Here is a 20,267-nt window from a genome sequence, read left to right on the forward strand (position 1 = left end):
TTTATTCTTTGGTAATGCTATAGGTAAAATGTTCAATACTTATTCGGTATTTTTTCCGACAACAAGATCTAAAATAAAATTATTTCTGCAAATAGGTTTCCAGGAGAGATGATGCTTATATTTAGACTATGTCTTTCAGACAATCTAAAACAGGTCTCCTATATATATATTCTGTTGAAAGCTAATTTTTAATCTCTTGCTACTTATTTTTGGTTTAAGTGTGTATACAGAGGTTCCTTGTCGAAGACCGTCTCATTAATCAAATTTTCTTGTTTGTCGCAGAAAAACAGGATGGTTTTGCTGGCGAAAAGGCGCCGCTCTCTTCACCCCCGTTTTCAAAACTGTTTGTTGGAACTTGGAAGACGCGTTTGGCTGGTGGCTGCCATATGGCTGTACCCTGTACTGTACTTGCATGGCGGTTTCCAACGGGCAACTTGTTTAGCCTGCCTGGGTCACAGCCAACTCATGCGTGCCACAAGCTTTTAACTTACACTGAGCACTGACACTTGAACCCAAACAAATGAATCGAAGCATCACAGCAGAATAAAAAACAAACCAAATATAAATCTGTGGATTGGAGCCCGAACATGCATGTGCGCCGGAACAGGCCCGTTTCGGCGCGGAGGCATGCATGATGCAAACCAAATGGATCGGGGCAAAAGTGCCCGTCCCTTTTTCCCCGGAATACGTACGTAGCCGAACGTGCTGTTCCGGCCACTTCGTTGAAATCCTGTCCCCGACAACGACCACCAGGAGTCTGCCCGCGCCGGCGACAGTGCATGCCGGCCGGCATACGCTGAGAAGCCTGGGCGTTTGCCGGGTGGATCCACCTGCTTGCTTTTGCTTTTCATCCAGGGCCTGTTTAGATTCCAAAAAATTTTGTGCAGTATACGTCACATTAAATCTTGCGGCACATGCATAGAGTACTAAATGTAGACGAAAAAAAAACTAATTGTATAGTTGGGTGAGAAATCACGAGACGAAACTTTTGAACCTAATTAGCCCATAATTAGACACTAATTGTCAAATACAAACGAAAGTGCTACAGTAGCCAAAATCTAAATTTTTTTTGATCTAAACGGGGCCTCAGTAGACTCCTGTCCTCCGCCAAGCTTACGCCTTTTTTTCTACACACGATTTTTTTTCTCCCATATTCCTACGTTTTTTAATATGAATTTGAACTGATTCTTATTAGATTCATGTATGATTTTTGTAAAATTTCTACTCCGAATGGATCCTTGTGTTCTCTTTAGCATGCTGCCTAGTTTGATTTCCCCCCCTCTGATCACCTCTAATTTTCTGTTGCTTTGGACGAAGAAGGGCATCGAGTTCTTTCTTTGTGTCTTGACTTTACTTTCTGTACTCTGTACTCTGTTTTCTCCTTTTAATAAATACCTGTAGGGGGTGCAAACCCCTCAAGTTTCATAAAAAAAAGAAGGGCATCAAGAAATTATAGAAATCCTTGTGCCAGATACATGTACTCCTAGTACTGCAAGGATGATCAGTCTGTTCGCTTGTTCGTAAACGATCGTAAATTTTCAGTCGGGAACAGTGTTTTTCTCTCACACCAAACCAGCCAGCAGTAAATAATCCACGATACGATACGACCTCCCGAACAGGCAAGATAGGTGTGGCGCCAAGCTCAATAATGCAGCTCAGTAACCCTAAGCCCCCGCTATTTATGTAGACCGGCTTTCTCACTGGGTCTAACTCTGTCTCAACTATTTATACAAACACCAGGTAGCATAAGGAATGGTTCCCGGTTCTAATTCGTGCTACTTCGCCTCGTTCGCTGGTCTGAAACTTAGCTGAAATTGATTGAAAAACACTGTTCTGATTAAATTATTGTGAGAGAAAAACACTCTTCCGACTGAAAAAAGAAGCCGAATAAGCCGAATATGGGGAAGCCGAACAGGGCCAGAATCACGATCTGACAATGATACAATTATAACTATATTTTTTCAATTTTGACAAAATTTATAAAATATAATATAAATATTTATAACACAAAACAACAATACTAATGAAAATATATTTCATAACGAATCTAATAACATAATTTGGTATCATAGATATTGATTTATTTTAAAATTTGATTAAACTTAAAATGGTTTGATTTAGTCATATACTAGAATTGTATTATTTGCTACAGGGAGGGAGTAGTTGTCAAGAAAAAAAACATATTAAAATTCTAAAAAAAAAGTGCATTAAAACATGTGTTATTTTTTGGTGTGCCGGATACCTACCTGATTAAACTGTGGCTGCCAATGGATGATATTAAAAAAGGTTGAGCAATATTATTTTTCTGTAACTACAGAGCACTTGGGCCTAGAGGACTCACAACACAGGGTTCCTACAATGTGGTTTTGCTACCAAAAAAACTGCCATATTATGGCCTTGTTTTGAAGATAGATAATACTCGTGCTTCTGAACACACTTGAAATGAACTGGCTTAATAAATACGTATATAGTCCAGGTGGCCACAGCAGGAACAGGTTCGCTTACTTGGCTAGTTTTCGCTGGTACCTGGCGCCCACCTCTGTTGCTCCTTCTCTCAAACACGACACAAAAAGGCTGTATTGACATATTCCTCTTTCAGAAAAGGCAAAGCTAAGACGCAACTCAAAAAAGCGTGAAGGGGGCTAAATGTTGTATTGACCGACTTTCCGAAAGACTTGTTCAATGGAGCTTTTCTTGATTTTAGCTAAATAACGAGTTTCAAACGAGCAATTAATTTTCTGGCGCATGACCGTAAAATAGAAATATATAGTAGAATTTTTTTCTCCCGAGACATGTGGTGCAAAATATCCTATTACAGTTTTTTTAAACAACGCCTCGAGTCTATTTATTCATTCACACCGAGTTCAGCAAGATCGCGAACCAAAAATATTAGATACAAAACTCGGGAGAGGATCAAGCCAAACACGAGGTTGATCCGAGTCCCAATCTAGACTCAAACGTTCGACCTCACGAGCAGTCCTGTTACAAGATCTAAGACCATGAGCAATCTGTACTGAGACAAAAGATAATGAAATCAGCTCCCGTGCTTCTTTGTAGAGGACGGATGCAGGGCTGACACCACGCACATCTGCGGCCCTGAGACCACGCACATAGTTTTTACTATGCAAATTTTGTCTTGCCCTAATGGATTTAACAGTTAATACGAAGCAAAAAAAGAAAAAAAAAGAAAAAAAGGAGAGTAAATGCTGGGAACCAATTCACTTCCTTTGCTACTCAATCCACTACATTTTCATACAAAGTTCTATATTTTAGAAGGTTATAATGAGTACTTATACATAAATATACTGTCATCCTGTAAACTGCATGAATGGAAAGAAAGAGGATAAAGACATCGTACGCGGAGAAAAAGATCACACACGGTACTTCACATGATCCATCATCATTTGATCATACAGCCTCTTATCAAAAGAAGGAAAAAAAAGGAACCGATGAGAAAAAATAATACTCGTACAGGCAAGGCAAAGCACTTCATCAGCTTAGGGTGTTTGGTTTCTCCTTCTAAACTTTAGTCGCTATCCCATCGAATGTTTGGACACATGCATGGAGTATTAAATATAGACTAATTATAAAACTAATTGCACAGCTTACGACTAATTTACGAGACGAATCTTTTAAGCCTAATTAGTTCATGATTTAACAACGTAGTGCTACAGTAAACATATGCTAATACCGGGTTGATTAGGCTTAATAAATTCGTTTCGTGGAGTACTGACGAATTATATAATTTATTTTTTTATTAATATCCGAACACACTGTGCAACACCCTTACATAACACCTCTAAATTTGAGTCACCAGATCCAAAACACCTCCTTACACCGAGCATCCCGCCGGCAGAGCCGAGCGAGAGGCGAGATGCCCTTTATCGTTACATCTCATCTCTGATCAGAGGGGGTCCTCCTCGTCACCATCATCTCAGCTCCAAATCCAACCTGCACAACAGGCTGACGAGCGTGAGCTGGAGCCTGCTGTGGTGCCCAAATGGCAACGGCCAAACCCCCAAACATGCCCACATTCACACCAACCTCTCCTAACCGAAACAGCCAAGCCAAAAAGATAAACAAAAGAGCCAAAGAGGGAAGAGATTTGTTTTTTTTTATTTTAAATTATAAGTTCCAATCTTTTTCTCCGTCGCTTCATCATCAAATAGGTACTTTGGAGTTTCACATAACCTATTTTTATAGCAGTATCTGATTAATTAAAGAAAATGGGCCTAACACGACACGGTCTTGTGCTTAGGCCTCATCGGCGCTTTTTAATAAACCAGGAGACGGTGGTGGATGCCCCAGCAAGCACGAGGACAAACAAAGACCAGCTCTCCGCCGCACCTCTCGCCCATCCCGGGTCTCCTCCCCCCTCCTCGGCCAGCCACTGCCACGCCGACGCGCAATCAGAAGCAGGCCACCACGGCACCACCCCCAAACGGCTATAATTAGACGGTTGCCGGAACCCCCTCGTTTCGCATCGCAGCAATTCCCCCCTCGCACCGTTTCCCTTTGCGCTCCCTTGCCCCCCCCCCCCCCCCCCCCCCCCCCCCCCGCCTCGCCCACGCTCACGCTCGCAAGGAGGGCAAGGACGCGAAAAAAAAGGAGGAACGCGGCCACCGGCCCGGCGCCTGCGGCTGCCGGCGGCGAGGTTCGGGCTCTGCTCCCGGCGACCGGGGAGAGAGAGGGCGGAGGAGCCGATCGTGCGCGCCATTGGGAAGCGGCAGGCGCGTACCGTCTTGACCCGCTCCGCTCCACTCCAGGCGGCGGCGGTGGGCGTGGTGCTCCTGCGGCTGTCGGGCGCCTGCTGATTCTTCTCCCGCGCCCTTGCTCGTCCTCGGCGCCATGGAGGCCGGCTACTGCAACCGCAAGAAGACCGACGGCATCTGCGAGGGCGTCTGCGACAGCGAGGTGAGGCCCCGCTCCGGTCTGGCTCTCCACCCAGACAGATCTGTCCCTTTCTCTACCAACGCCCGCGTGGACTAAGGGGGTTTTTGCCTCGACACGTACATGATCTATTAAATATAGATTAATTACGAAATTAATTACACAACTCGGGATTAGTTTACGATCCTAATCTTTTAAGCTTAATTAGTTCGTGATTTAACAGTTTAGGGCTACCGTAAACATATGCTAACAATGGATTATTTAGTCTTAATAAATTCATATAGTAAATTACCAACTGATTCTATAATTTGTTATTTTTATTAATATCCGAACACCACACCCATACGACACACGTGGTAAATTTTAGTCACCGGCGAACACCCCCTCACTCCCCTGCGGATCGCCTGCTCCGCCGGGGGAGCCACGCGGTCGTGGCGGTGTCTGTCTTTTCGTCTTCCACGCTGCTCAAACGCGTTTTTTGCTCCACGCTGAGCCGCTTTCTTGCTTGCCTCGACCTTTCGATCGCTGCAATTGCTCGTGTTCGCGCAGCTATTTTGTCAATCGCAGCAGCGGGTTCCTGTTGTGGATTGGGGTACCCGCGAGATTTCCTCTGCCTGTGCGATTGCATATGCTCGATTAATCGCTTCCGCGCGGCAGGCACCTTTCGTCTGCCGCGGGTGCTGCTGGGATTAGGTGATGCTAAAGAAAGAAACTGGGGCGCCTGGATGCTTCCGGTTGCGCTAGAATCTCTCCACTTGGATGAATCGGGTTGTACGGCCTAGTCTCGGAATCTGTCTTTCCTTTCCCTGTAAGGGCTCGTTCGTTTGGCCTGGAACAGATGCAGGAACCATTCTGCCTGGAGGAAGCTTATACAAATTAGACACGTAATCCTGGCTGGATTTGTTCGTGGCCACGGTTCCCCAGGAACCGAACAGACGCTAAAGGGTTCCAGCTTTTTTGAACAATTCCCGATTGGTTCCCGTGCCGTATGGTGAGGGTTCATGCAAAAGTAATTTTACAGGCTGTTGTTTCCGTCCTTTATTATTAAATAAAAAATATATATATACAAATAAAATTAGCTGATTGCTTTCCTGTTGGTGGATCCGCACCAGCCTATCACTGATAGAGATATTATTTTTAAAAGAGAAAATGCGCATATTCCACCAGACCACCGGTTACTTCTTTAATCTGTCTACTGTACATGCATTATTATTTGATGGCCGTTAACACAGCTGCACACACACGGCGCGGCGGATATTTTAGAAGCTCGTGCTCTCAACCTTGTAGTTTGTGATGGCTGTGATGTTCCCTATGTTCAGCCGTTGGCTTCATGGTGGCATGGTGCTATGTCAGTATGGTGTCCAATTTTTTATCTCTATCTACCAGCAAATGCTCATACGCTCATGTAGCCTTTTTATTTGCCATTCTCATGTTTAGTAAAATTAATTTTCCTTGCTTTTGTGTAGTTTTTTCTTTTTAGCCAAAGCCCAATGCATGTGGCTGCAATGCACTAGGTTACATCGTTTTTTAACCTCCATTGTTTCCTGCTGCAATAGTGGTCTCCTGCCTCTTGGTTATGGAATGATCAGCACTGTTTCAAATACAGTTCATTGTAACAGTCGCATTGCTCGCAAAAAAAAAAATCGCATGTTGTAGCTTTCCAGTTTACTTTTAGTTTAATTTATGCCTTGTTCTGATGTGTATTGGTGCACGTCTGATTTCTTATTTGCTCCCTGATATTATTTGCAGCTTGGTTCAAAGTCAGTCCTGAGCATGTCAAGGCTGAAGTGCGCACTGCGGGGATTTGATCTGAGGGTTCTCTTGATTCTACTGATTGGTGTGCCAATTCTGATCTTTGCCATATATGTGCATGGCCAGAAGGTGACTTACTTCCTCCGACCAATCTGGGAAAAGCCCCCAAAGCCCTTCACAATACGCCCTCACTATTATCATGAAAATGTCTCGATGGATAACCTCTGCAAGTTGCATGGATGGAAAGTCAGGGAGACTCCACGCCGTGTCTTTGATGCTGTGCTCTTCAGCAATGAGCTTGACATTCTTGATATCCGTTGGCACGAGCTTAGCCCGTATGTCTCAGAATTTGTACTGCTTGAGTCCAATTCAACCTTCACTGGCATAAAGAAGGACCTTCACTTCAAGGAAAACCGCCAGCGGTTTGACTTTGCTGAATCACGGTTGACCTATGGTATGATAGGTGGAAGGTTTGTGAAGGGAGAAAACCCATTTGTTGAGGAATCATATCAGAGGGTTGCTCTTGACCAGCTCATTAAGATTGCAGGCATCACGGATGACGACCTGTTGATCATGTCTGATGTTGATGAGATCCCAAGTGGACATACCATCAACCTCTTGAGGTGGTGCGATGACATTCCTGAGATACTCCATCTCCAGCTCAGGAACTATCTCTACTCATTCCAGTTTTTACTTGATGACAAGAGCTGGAGGGCTTCAGTACACAGATACAGAGCTGGAAAGACGAGGTATGCACATTTCCGGCAAACAGATGAGCTTCTGGCTGATTCAGGGTGGCACTGCAGCTTTTGCTTCCGCTACATAAATGATTTCATCTTCAAGATGAAAGCCTACAGCCACGTCGATCGGATCAGATTCAAGTACTTCCTAAACCCAAAGAGGATTCAGCACGTGATTTGCGAAGGGGCTGATCTTTTCGACATGCTCCCTGAAGAATACACATTCCAAGAGATCATCGCCAAGCTGGGGCCTATTCCAAGTACATTCTCTGCTGTTCATCTCCCTGCCTATCTGCTGGAGCAGAACGATCGGTACAGATATCTTCTTCCAGGCAACTGCGTCAGAGAGAGTGGTTAGGCAGCTGCTACTGTCTGCATCATGACCTGAGGCGCACGGACGTCGCTCGCGGATGTCCCCCTGCACTGCAGGAGGAGCGCCCCTGCCGTTGCGGGGTTGTATCTGATACGATTGGCTGACTTAGTTGAGTGATCGCTTGGCGGATGGGGTTGAGTTCATATGAGATTTTGTACCGTGTAATCGAAACCATGGAAGGCCTGACAGCAGCATAGGGCATGCTTTGATCGCTGCTGCGTTCTTGTTTTGCAGAGGAGCTCAGCAGTGTGTGTGTGCTTTTATACCACCTGAGTTTTTATTCATTGCTTCCATGATTGATATATGAACTCAAAACTACTATTGTAGATCTCATACCGAGCAACATTCAGATTCTTTCCTTCTTTGCTCTCGCCTTGTGATGTACATTGCCATTCACTTACCTAGTTGTTACCTGAGTCATATATGCTTTCATTCCAGTTTGTGATTATTGATTGACAGCGGCTCTATATCATAACAATTCTCTGGGATGTCTTCCGTTCTCTGTTATTCAAAACGCCTGACGTCTCGCAATTGAAACTTTGGTCCCACATAAAGGCAAACTGGTTGATTTCCATGCCAAAAAAAAAAAAAACTGCTCTTTTGTTACGGTCGTTGCTGGTTGGTAAGATGTGCATAGTGTCAATCCTGTCTAGGACGGACGGTTGAAGTTGGGTAACCCAATATCCATCTTGAGACCGTGAGGTTTATGCATTTGCGAAGGATTTGTTTGTTTGATTGTGCTGAGCGAGCGACCGGTGCCGTGAGAGGAGCTGAGCTCTGTTTGATTGTGTGTGCGCGCGCCTGGATGGAGCTGAGCTCGTGGGAACAGGCTGTTGTTGTCGGTCGTCCTCTTCAGCCAGACTGACAAACAATCTGGTCGTATGGCTTGTAGCCCTGGAAACAGCCTTCCTGTGGTGCGGGTGCGGCCCTACGCGTCCTGCTGCTGCCTCGCTGTGCCCTGTGCCTGCACTGCACGTTCCTCAACAGTGGTCCAGTCCAGCTGAAGGAGGTTATGTGTACAGCTGCTGAAAGATTTCGATTTCTTTCATAGACCAAAAGGATTTGTGCTCCATATTGGATGAGTCTCTTCTGGATGAATAGTGCTTGCTGCTTGCTTATTTGCTGCAGCAGCCAGCAACGCAGCCAATAACGCGGGGACACGTAAGGCTGTGCTTGGCTACTTGAACTTGTTACAGCGGCATGACGTGGAGCTAGAGCGTGATGGTTGTTTTTTCAATTAAGGAAAGAAAGTGTTCCGGCCTGAGCGTGATGGTTGATGGTTCCGTTTGCAGTGATAATAGTGCAATAATCTTCAGCTTAGATGTGAACTTTGTCAGCCGGCCGAGCGTTGAGATGTTCCGTGCTACAAGTGCAAGATATTTGGTGCGCTGATCGGAGCCGACCTTTGTTGTTGCTGGCGCCGTCATCCGCAGATTTTTTTTCCAGGGATGTACCGGTAAGAGCCTAGGCAATCTACGCGTACAAGTGGCCGGGGGACGCTTACGGCGCCGGGTACCGTACAGATGTGGCGTCGCTGCCATGCTTGACCTGGCCACGAGCGCCGCCGCACGGCTAGGCTCCGTCGACGACCGCTTCGTTTCTCTCGGGTCCTTCGGGGCAAGGCAAACGCGCGTACGGCGTCCTCGTCGCCGCCCCTATCGCCGTGTCGGGTCCCCATCGGTCGAATCTCGTCGTCGCCGAAGATAGCGTTTGGTTTGACTCGGGCCACGCTCGGTCGTCATGCTACGTGTGCCACACCAGGAAAATAAAAAATGGCTCCGTTGCTAGCGGGCAGCTTCTTCCAAGCTGTAAAAAAAAAAAAGAGTCCCAACTATCGTTCCATCGCGCAGTCGTACTGCCGCGACCACTGTTGCGTTGATTGCAGCGCCCACCCGGCACCCGTGGGTGGTGGATTGCCATGGCGTGGCAAGGACCCAGCAGCGAAACTTTATGACAGCTACAGCTACCACTTACGCCATCATGTGGCCGCTCTTATTTGGCCGATTCTGCTGTAGAAAGTTTCAGAAAACTATACTGGCCACCACCATAGCTTGTATGATTCGCGTGGGGAATTCGTGGGAGAGGGCAGGCAGCTACCCACTAGTACTGCTATTTTATTTCTTTTTTGCAAGGGGGCACTTGTGTGATGCTGGTACTACTATTAGCTACTGTTAGTTATGCGTTCAGCTTAACTTGGTTAATGCCTTGTTTAAATCTAGGGGATAAAGTTTTAGGGTGTCACATGGAGATATTGCATGGAGTATTCGTATATTAATAAAAAAATAAATTACAAAAGTCATCAATACTCCGTGAGATGAATTTATTAAGCATAATTAATCCGTCATTAGCACATGTTTATCGTAGCTTTACTGTAGCACCATCTTGTCGAATCATGGCCTAATTAGCTTTAAAAGATTCGTCTCGTAAAATAGTTACAATCTGTATATTTAGTTTTTTTAGTCTATATTTAATATTTTATACATATGTTTAAATATTCGATAGAACATGAAGTACACTTTTGAGGAGGAACCAAACATCCTGCAGCGCTTCGGTTTTCTGTGCATTTATGAATCGCTTGAGAGTGTTGACCGGCTACTAGAGTCGTTCAACCGCACGACCATTGTGCACCCGCAGTACCGGTTGGTACGGCACGACCGGAACCGGCAATTGTTGTCCATCCCTTTTCCCGTTCGTCACGTCAGCCTTTTCCATTGGAAAATGCTAACGCCGGACGTCCGATGGGATGCGATTCATCCGACGGTATCCAAGAAATATGTCGCACTCATATGTATGGCTGCAGTTTTTTCCCGTCTGTCGGTCACGCATGCGTACCTCGCTCCCATTTGTCTCGCCCCATCCCGCGTCCGTCGCTCCTTTCCTCGACCTCCTCCTCTCTCTCCGCGCGGGAGGGACCTGGGAGCCGGGATGAGGGCAAGCTCGCCCCATCCATAGGACTCCAAGCGCGCCGCACGCCCCATCCACCAGCCCTCGACTCGCCGCGCCCCTCCCCCGATGTCCGGGTCGTGCCCCAATGAGTCTCTGAACATAACTCTGAAATATGAAACACTTGCAACATCAAAACATTTAAATGCAGCATACGTCTAAAGCAGATGAAACGTTTGAAACATACACTTGCAACATGTGTGTAAAACATATGCAATATCCACATAAAACACTTGCAACATGAAAACATTTATTGCAACATTTGATTGAAACAGCTAAAACATTTCAAACATATTTTTGCAATATATGTGTGAAATATATGCAACAACCAAAGAAGCACACTTGCAACGTACGTTTGAAGAAACAGATGAAACATTTGGAATGAACGCTTGCAACATACGTGTACAACCATTGCAATATGTGCAACATCACGATCTATTTTTGCAATATGTGAAACACTTGTAACATACTTTAAAACATTTGGAACAATTCAAATATACTCTTGCAACATGCGCTTTCAACGAAACATCTCCTTGTTGCTCGGCAGAATGAAAGCTCATCTGTGTATGGTGTTTACCAGAGGTAGCGGCCTGGCAACGGTTGTAGATGACGGGGCGACGGCAGTGGTTGCATGTCGCATAAGGCGACGAGGTCGCGGTCGTGCGACTTGAAGAGGGCAGCAGGGAGTCGCGTCTGGCAGGGCTGATAGCCACGTGCTGCACATCAGAGGTGGCCGCGCGTCGTGCCTGGCAAGGTCAGCGCCCGAGTGGTGCGCCTCGGAGACAGCCGCGCGCTGCGCCTCTGAGGGACTGCGTCGTGCGCTTGGAGGCGGTGGGCAAGCGGATAAGAGCGATAGAAAGAGAAACGAGTGAATAAGAATAAGTGGATGATCATTTTTTTTAACTAAGGAGCGTGGATTTTCGGGCTACGTTTACCGTTTTTAGTGCTTGTTTAGTTCCCAACTAAATTCCTAAAAAATGCTACAGTAGCCATCACATCGAATCTTGCGATACGTGCATGGAGCATTAAATGTAGACAAAAAAAACTAATTGCACAGTTTTGTTGAAAATTGCGAGACGAACGTTTTGAGCCTAATTAGTCCATAAGTGAACACTAATTGCTAAATAAAAACGAAAATACTACCGTAGCCAAATTTTCAAAATTCGCGAACTAAACACAGCCTTATTTTCGGGGTGCAATGCTTTGTTGATGTGGACAACTGGACAAGTAGAGCGAGACACGTAGCTAACTTTACGACCATCCTTCTGAGCGTCCCTTCAAAGTTCAAACCTACTGTAACTGAACACTGTTTTGCTACGCTGTGCAGATTCGATCGATCGATCCAGATGCAGAGTTCACTTTTGGGCGGAGGAACCGTCGAACCGACCAGGGCAAGGCACCGAGGTGAAGACAAGGGATGTAGGTGAAAACTTGGAGGAAGCAGATCTGCGCGCGACAAGTCATACCGAAAAGATGGCAGGTGGTGGTTCACTTTTTTTTTTTTTGGTCACTTGTGAATGGATTCTGCCACGCCTGTACCGTAGTAACAGTAATAGCACGTGACGAATCTCAAAATCACAAATGAGGTCAGCATTATCAATTTTCTCCCCAAAAAAAAGCAGGCAAAGAAACGACCGGACCGGAGTGAGCATCCAGTCATCTGGCGCAAATCTCCATTGAGGAGCCCACGACGCGTACGCAGAATGGCCGTTGCACATTTCGGCCCATAATAAAACGTTGCCGAGGAGGGAAAGGAAACGGCTAGCGGTGGCCTCGCCTCGCGCGCGCGAGGTGGGCTGATCCGGCCCATTCTTGGACAAAAGCTGGGCTCGCGGGAGCGGCGTCGGGGCATGGTCATGGGCCTCGCCTCGCCCCCCGCGATGAAGCAGCAGCAAGGAACGAACGCAACGAACGAGCGAGCGCTCTCGGTTCGCGTGCGCGGCTTGCGAAGGAAGGAAAGGGTCGGGGCGAAGGAAGCTGCAACGGTCGCCCGCCGCGTTACTGCGAGGGCAGCAGCGATTGGGTTCCCGAGACAAAAAAAAAGCGAGGAGCTCGGGACCTGAGAGAGAGTGAGAAACAACCAGGGCAGAGGGGGAAGGAGCAGGAGGACCAGACAGGCTCCGCGTCTCCCGGCCCGCGAGCGCGCCGCCTTCCCAGTTCCCGCCGTGCCGCGAGCTTTCCCGCCTTCCGATTTCCGAGTGGGAGTGGGAGACTGGGAGGTGTTATAATTGGTCGGCGCGCGGTCGCGGGGGTCGTCTAATCCGGCCGCGCACGCAACCGGGACCGGGCGCGGTAGCCAGTAGGCGCCGTTCCGCCGCCGCCTCGTCCGGCGTTCCTCTCCGCCTACGCAGGCGTGGTCGGAGCCCGCGCGGCGCGCGCCACCATGGCAAGGTACTAGACGTCCTCCGCGTCTCTCTCTCTCTCTCTCTCTCTCTCTCTCTCTCTCTCTCTCTCTCTCCATCTTCGTCGTTAGGGCTTTGCTTAGTTCGTGATTTCCTCGTGGGCATCAGGTTTGGTTGGGGGCGGGTTTAGTGCTGCGAAGGTTCCTTCTTCAGTTCTTCTACACCCCTCCCATCCGCAAGCGCGCGCGCCCGTCCTTTAGGATTGCGACTTCTCGGTCGCGTTGCCTGTCATTTGGATCGGACTGGATGATTTGCTAGCTCCTATGTCGGATTTGCCTTGGCCGGTGCTGTGGCTTGTGAGCGAAACCGGATTTTTCGATAATCGGAATTACAGAAGTTTGCATTGTATTCGAGTCGCAACAGGGTAGTACCGATGACCGATGTGTAGCATTAGCTTCAAAAGACCCTGGATTACAATTACTTGTATTAGCACTAGCACACTGCTTCGAGCCAAATTTTATCATGATCAGTTTTGCACTCATGCCCAGATTGGGGAAAAGTAACAAAAGAAAAGGAGCAGAGAAACAGAGCATATGCTCTGCCCTGATGTGTGACAAAACATTTTTGCTAGGCTTGCTTCCTGTGGTTACAACATTTAAGATAAGGTGTAGTAGTGCTAATGTTGTATTGTTCAGTCTATGATTTGCCACTGGAGTCCAGCCACCAATTGGTCTTGCCAGGGTTTTATTTTCAAGAACGGGGCATCAAATCACTCCTGTTTTCCTTACACATACACTACTAACTAAAAATACATGAATTTTAACTATTTGAGCATGTTTGTCTTCAAGTTATCTTGTGCAAGTACTTCTTTTGGCAACAGCACCAATATGCTCCTTATGGTACAGGTCATGGCTGATAACTGGTAGGGGAATTGCTAAGAAAATAAGATACGCAGCTCCTAGCGCCAATCGCCAAATAAGTGAACTGATTGCAGAAGCACGGAGGGAATGCCCGAACTGCAGTTATGTTATTGATAACAGTGATGTAAGTACATTTGTTCTGTTTAGGTTGTTGGAGAACGGGCATTTGGCTCTCAGATCATATTCAGTTGTAGATGTTACATATCTGAGCAAGTTTTTCCTGCATTTCAAATTCTGCAGGTTGCCATGCAGTGGCCTGGGCTGCCTGCTGGAGTCAAGTTTGATCCTTCTGAATTGGAGTTGCTTGAACATTTAGAACAAAAGGTCGGCCTGGGAGGTTCAAGACCACATGTGCTCATTGATGAATTTATTCCAACTATAGATAATGATGAGGGAATCTGCTATTCACATCCTGAAAATCTTCCTGGTATATAATTATGTCTTGAGATGGTGTGGTTATTCTTTATGAATCTGTTGGTGTATTCACATTCTGAATTTGGTTTTTATTGACCTCGTAGGTATGAAAACAGATGGTGGCAATGCTCATTTCTTCCATAGAGCTTCAAACGCGTATGGTTGTGGCCAGCGCAAGCGTCGAAGGATCATCAACTGCAGCGATCACACTGTTCCTGATGAGCATGTGAGATGGCACAAGACAGGGAGATCCAAAGCCATATATGACAATGGTGTTATAAAAGGTTGGAAGAAGATACTGGTGCTGTACAAAACTTCGCAAAGAGGTGGAAAGCCTGATAGAGCTAATTGGGTAATGCACCAGTATCACCTTGGAGAAGAGGAAAACGAAAAGGACGGGGAGCTTGTAGTATCTAAAGTCTTCTGCCAGTTGCCAAATAAGAGTATGGAAATTTCTGAAACAGCAACTGCTTATGAGGAACCTGATGCACCTCCTTCAGTGATTGGTCCGAAAACCCCAAAGACAATCACACCGCATCCACGCCATCCTAAAAATAGTCCAAGTGAAACTGAGCAGAATATTTCCATCCTGCAGGATCAGGTAACTCATTAACTTCTTTTGGGATCACAGTGATGTACGAAAAATTGCTAGATCAGAGCATAAACAAGTTGTTGAAATTACACAAGTAGGCATATTAAGAGAAATTGAAACTGATAATATGCACTTAGCTTTGTCTAGAACCTCTATTACCTCCCACTAAAACCGGTGGGGACCTAGTACGAGCGATCTGACAGGCATATTATCCCTCCATGTTTCAAAATCAGCTCCAAAAAAACATTAGCACTAGTTTATAGATAGACTTAGAATTTGTATGATCTTTTTTGTTGAAGTACATAATCTCTATCGGAGTATCAGTATTCTGGAAATATATATTACTTTATTTTTGAAAGGGAAATATATATTTCTGGAATGAAGGGGCACGAGAGTGTGCCTATTTCATTGATAGAGATGAGAGCATCCTAGAAATATGTGCACTAATCTTTTTGGCATGTTAGATAAAATCTTACATGCTTGCATCGTAATTTCACTTAGATGGGCCAAGAAGGCCAGGCTATAATCAGAGCAAATTCCCTTCCCGCTGGTGCATTGCCATAATCATGTTTCATGACCATTTCCAGCGCTAAGTTTGTAGTTTCGATACAGATACTACTGGACGGCGAAGGCGAGCCTACCATGCCTATTGTTAGCCTGGAGGATGATGCTATGAACCCTGCATGGTGTGCTGTAGCTCAAGAACAGCAGGTTGTTGGAGAGGCATCTCGGGCTCAGTCGAACTCAGATGAACCTCTTCTTTGTCGTGAAGACCCAAATTCCTTAAACGACGAAGCATTGCTTCCCTGGGACTATCCGATTCTGTCCCAGTGCAGGAATGAGATGCTTGATTGGAACCTGAATGGATACGGGTTGCCTGATCTCCATAATGTGGATCTTGGAACGCCTCCAGATCTTCAGCTTGCTGTAAGCTTATCCTTCTGGTATTCTCGGTGCCAGTATGTTTGCTAATTGCTTTGACAAATCTGATAATGTTATTTCTATCGTATTGCGACAGGACATTCAGTTTGGTTCTCAGGAAAGCCTCGGCAGCTGGCTGGATCGCATCTAGGAAGACAACTAGTGTGAACTGTTTGCTAGAACAGCCTGATCGATGGGCATCTTTTTGCACAGGATATGGTAACCGGTGGCAGCTATTTTGGGACTTACACAACACAAAGATTGCATGGTTGCATTAGTAGTATTTGTGTTGTGTTTGAGCTGTCAAACTTTATCTGGAAACCAAGAACCTTTGGCCCTTTTCTATTTTCTTTAGAAGAAATGAACAGCCTTTAACAGCTGGCTATCAGAACACTAGCCTTGAAATGTAGTAGTAAGTTATGTGGCATGGTTGGTGCAAACCTGCATTGACCCGTTGTATATAAGGTCGGTGCCTTGAAATCTTTGACTTTGAGTTCAGAGTGTCCTTGTGTGTGGATGTGTATCAGTGTATGGAGCTCCAGTTGCGCCAAGTCTAAGCTCTAGAGTGCAAAGTTTTGGACATTACACATGCACCTGCCAAGTAAAAGCATTTTTGAGAAGGTAGAAACTGCATATTATGAACTTTATTTATCAGTCAGAAATTTCGTGAGTTTCGTTTGCAACCTTGGTCAGAATAGGCGATGGGAATATGATGAAGCAGAAATGGTTCTCCCTGGGTTTTCTTTTCCCATTCTAATAGACTTATTGCATTTCTGTCCTAATTGAACTTGAAATTGGATTCAAAAGAAAGTTAATGTGAAATTTAAAGACAATACATTTGTGTAACATGGATTGGAGCAATGACAATAACAAAGAGGGGAAATCGCCACACCAATTCATTGGGAAAAAAGACGAGCAAATTCCATCTATGCAATCAAAAGTATAATACTCGTCCCTCTATGTTACTGAAAAATACAGTATATTTTCCCTTCTGAGTCATCAATTTTTAATTGTGCGTCCCTGATGTGCCATGGTCATCACAATATCACATGATTATTAAAAGTACACCTACACCGTTACACCGTCCCTTGTATCATTGTATGGTTAGCACTAGGAAAGCCATTCCAACCACAAACAAGGTGTCCAATGGTTGGATGTGGCACACAAAAGAAAGAAAACATTCTTCAGTTGCACAAAGACGCATGTCAAATTAAAATGCATCGACAGCGCAAGAAAGTTCCAAGTCGCCTGCTAGGGTTTAAGCACATTCTAAAACTTCAATAACTAACTTGCTAGTAGGAGCTTGCACGTGTATACGAAGTACCAAATACTCCCCGACATTTTAGGAATAATATACGAAAGGCGTCGCTCCGGCAACAAGGAATTTATTCTGTGCAGACGCTTCCTCACCTAACCTATTTTCAGGCAAACGAATCCAACACTAACTTGAAGAACGAAGCGACCATGCCAAAAGCTTTGCAGAGATGTGATCACGTGACCGGGGCTATTTATCATCAGACAGCTGGCCGTTTGCTTGACATTGGCGAAGAACACTTCGCCTCCTGATTCATTCATTTACCACAGAGGCACTGCGTGCCGCCATGCCTTCGTCCATTGGAAATGGCAACGCTGGGCAAGCGGCGGAGCTCGGCAGCAAGGACCGGACATGGCAGATGCGCAAGTACCTCCTGCTACTCGCCATCCTGGTGGCAACGGTGACCTACGTGGCCGGTATGGACCCGCCGGGGGGCGTGTGGCTGGAGACCGAGGACGGCCACCGCGCCGGCGACCCGATCCTGCCCGACACCCGACCCATCCGGTACAGGGTGTTCTACCACGTGAACGCCACGGCGTTCGCGGCGTCGCTCGTGATCATCGTCCTCCTGCTGTTCCTGAGGAAGGACGCCATGCGCATGCTGCTGGCCGTGCGTGTCGCCATGGTGCTCGACCTGGTCTGCCTCATGCTGGCCTACGTCACCGGCGCCTGCAGGGGCTCTGCCATCACCGTCGTCGCCTCAGCACTCAGCGCCGCCGTGATCCTGCTTGTCCTGGTGGCCATATGGCTGCAACATTACGCGAAGAAGGCGGCGGCCGGGACCCAGAAAAGCAGCAGAGGCAGGCACCTCCACCGCGAGGGGCGCAAGATCCTGATGCTGGTGTCCATCTTCGCGACGACGGCCACGTACACGGCGGGGCTGAGCCCGCCGGGTGGCTTCTGGGAGCATGACCATGGCCACCGCGCCGGAGACCCCATCCTGCTGGAGCGCCACGCGCGATGCTTCTTGGCGTTCTTGGTCTGCAACACCACTGCCTTCGCCGCGTCTCTCGTCACCATGACGCTGCTCCTGAGCAGACAGCTTTCCAAGGTCAGCGGGCACCTGAGCGCACCGTACGTGTGCGTCGCGGTGGCGCTGATCGGCCTGCTGGGAGCCTACGCAGCCGGGAGCTGCAGGGAGACGGACACCGCCGTCGGCGTCTACGTCCTCTGTTTGGTCGGTGCTGTTCTCGTGTGCATATCCATCATCGCCTACATCGAGAACCAGTGCACACTGGCATCACAAGCTCCTGAAGGAGAAGGACCACCGGACGGAGCGTCGCGAAACGGTGAGGCCGATACGAATCCACTGGACAAGGCTCGGTCTCTGATACTGCTCCTTGCCACTCTGACGGTGACCGTCACGTACCAAGCTGGTCTCAACCCACCCGGTGGAGTCTGGAAGGAGACCGGCGACGGGCACGTCAGCGGCGGCCTGGTCCTCCTCGAGACGCACACGAGGCGGTACAAGGCCTTCTTCTACTGCAACTCGGCTGCCTTCGTGGCGTCCATTGTCGTCTTCATCATGGTGCAGAGCAGGTCGCTGGTCAGCCAGGGTGGCCGGCACGCGCTGGAAGCCGCTGTCCTTCTGGACCTGTTGGCGCTCGTGGGAGCGTACGGCGCCGGGAGCTGCCGGGATGTACGCACCTCCGTCTATGTCTTCGCCTTGGCTGCTGCCGTCTTTGTGTACGTGGTGATCCATGTTGTGATCGAAAAGTCTTCTTCTGATTCTACGGTGACGACGGTGAGCAAGGAGGAGGTCGAGCTCGAGAAGAAGCGGAAGCTGCTGTTGCTCCTTGCAATCTTGGTCGTCACCATCACCTACCAAGCTGGGCTGACTCCGCCCGGCAAGTTCTGGCTGGAGCACGGCTCCGGCGACGAAGCGCACAAAGTGGGCGACCCGGTCCTGGCCGACAACTACCCGAGGCGGTACAAGGCCTTCTTCTACAGCAATTCCACAAGCTTCATGGCGTCCGTTGCCGTCACCGTCTTCCTGTTGAGCCGCAACCTGTCCAATACAGGCACAAGATACTGGACCGCGCTCTATTTCTGCATGGGCGCCAGCTTCATCGGCCTGATGTGCGCCTACACTGCCAGCACCATGCTGACGGTGCGGCCGTCGTCCATCGTCGTCGCCTTGGTCGCCGTGGTGCTCGTCTTCACCGGCCTACACGCCATCCTCCACCATGGCAACGTCCCGAGGAGGTGGATTTCGCGGTGGTGGCATTGCTGTCCATCGGACAACCACCACAAGACAGAGACCGGGAACGGGGACTCCAAATCCAAGCACTCCGCCAGCGTCGAGTACCGTGAGCGGTACAGGATGTGCAAGTACCTGATGCTGCTGGGGATCCTGGCCGCGAGCGTCACGTACCAGGCCGGCTTGGTCCCGCCGGGCGGCGTTTGGCCAACCGACGGTACCGGGCACGGCGCCGCAGGCGACCCAGTCCTCCGCGACACCGACACCCGCCGGTACCGCATGTTCTTCTACAGCAACTCGGCGTCCTTCGTGGCATCCGTCGTCGTCATCGTGGTCGTGCCGCTGCTGATGCAGGGGGCGCTGCCGGTGGCCGGCTGGCCCATGCCTGTCGGGGCGATGTACACGGTGGTCGTGCTTGACCTGCTTGGCCTCCTACTGGCTTACGCCACCGGCAGCAGCAGGGACTGGGCCACGTCCTGGTACGTGCTCGCCATGGGCGCCACCGTGCTGACCTACGTCGCCATCTACAAAGTTTTATCCTCCCGCGGCGGTGATTCTCGCCAGCAGCCGGACACGCAACAAATGCCGATACGTCGAGTAACTGAAATTTAATAAACGGAAATTGCTCTGATACTCCTCTTTGTAAAAATTTTACAGATCTTAAAGCAGCTCATCTAACTAATTATTTTTGAATCTGTATACCAGTAAGTGGTTGCTTTAGCCCCTTTCAACAACCAGATTTTTTCCATACACTTGTAGCTATATTTACACCACTTTATTATTATATTTACAAATGTTTTTTAATGTAATTTATTGGACGGAATGGTGTAATTTAGAAATAACATAAATATATGTTAAATTTTAC

The 20,267-nt window shown here is 47.8% G+C and overlaps 3 protein-coding genes across 3 annotated transcripts; all 3 read left to right on the forward strand.

Annotated features, from left to right (window-relative positions):
- The first annotated feature begins 4,536 nt into the window (after nt 1–4,536).
- LOC136462313 (uncharacterized) lies at nt 4,537–8,086 on the forward strand. The gene is made up of 2 exons (XM_066461420.1): nt 4,537–4,914; nt 6,640–8,086. Exons 1-2 carry the CDS (start codon nt 4,849–4,851, stop codon nt 7,738–7,740), a joined length of 1,167 nt encoding a protein of 388 aa, XP_066317517.1. The 5' UTR covers nt 4,537–4,848; the 3' UTR covers nt 7,741–8,086.
- Nucleotides 8,087–12,779: 4,693 nt separating this feature from the next.
- Nucleotides 12,780–16,593, forward strand: LOC136462314 (NAC domain-containing protein 73-like). Its single transcript, XM_066461421.1, has 6 exons — nt 12,780–13,089; nt 13,946–14,084; nt 14,201–14,387; nt 14,479–14,975; nt 15,579–15,893; nt 15,985–16,593. Exons 1-6 carry the CDS (start codon nt 13,082–13,084, stop codon nt 16,036–16,038), a joined length of 1,200 nt encoding a protein of 399 aa, XP_066317518.1. The 5' UTR covers nt 12,780–13,081; the 3' UTR covers nt 16,039–16,593.
- A 757-nt stretch (nt 16,594–17,350) lies between these two features.
- LOC136462315 (uncharacterized) lies at nt 17,351–20,014 on the forward strand. Its single transcript, XM_066461422.1, has one exon. The coding sequence runs from the start codon at nt 17,489–17,491 to the stop codon at nt 20,012–20,014; it is 2,526 nt and encodes an 841-aa protein (XP_066317519.1). The 5' UTR covers nt 17,351–17,488.
- The last annotated feature ends 253 nt before the right edge of the window (nt 20,015–20,267 follow it).

The sequence above is a fragment of the Miscanthus floridulus genome, chromosome 7 (assembly GCF_019320115.1).
Source record: "Miscanthus floridulus cultivar M001 chromosome 7, ASM1932011v1, whole genome shotgun sequence".
Lineage (NCBI taxonomy): Eukaryota > Viridiplantae > Streptophyta > Magnoliopsida > Poales > Poaceae > Miscanthus > Miscanthus floridulus.

Bases quoted from the DNA above. Each gene is read 5' to 3' on its own strand.
- LOC136462313 (XM_066461420.1), top strand. From the start codon at position 4,849: ATGGAGGCCGGCTACTGCAACCGCAAGAAGACCGACGGCATCTGCGAG. The intron at 4,915-6,639 runs GTGAGGCCCCGC...TATTATTTGCAG, and splicing joins AGGGCGTCTGCGACAGCGAG to CTTGGTTCAAAGTCAGTCCT.
- LOC136462314 (XM_066461421.1), top strand. The intron at 14,976-15,578 runs GTAACTCATTAA...GTTTCGATACAG, and splicing joins TTTCCATCCTGCAGGATCAG to ATACTACTGGACGGCGAAGG. The intron at 15,894-15,984 runs GTAAGCTTATCC...GTATTGCGACAG, and splicing joins CTCCAGATCTTCAGCTTGCT to GACATTCAGTTTGGTTCTCA.
- LOC136462315 (XM_066461422.1), top strand. From the start codon at position 17,489: ATGCCTTCGTCCATTGGAAATGGCAACGCTGGGCAAGCGGCGGAGCTC.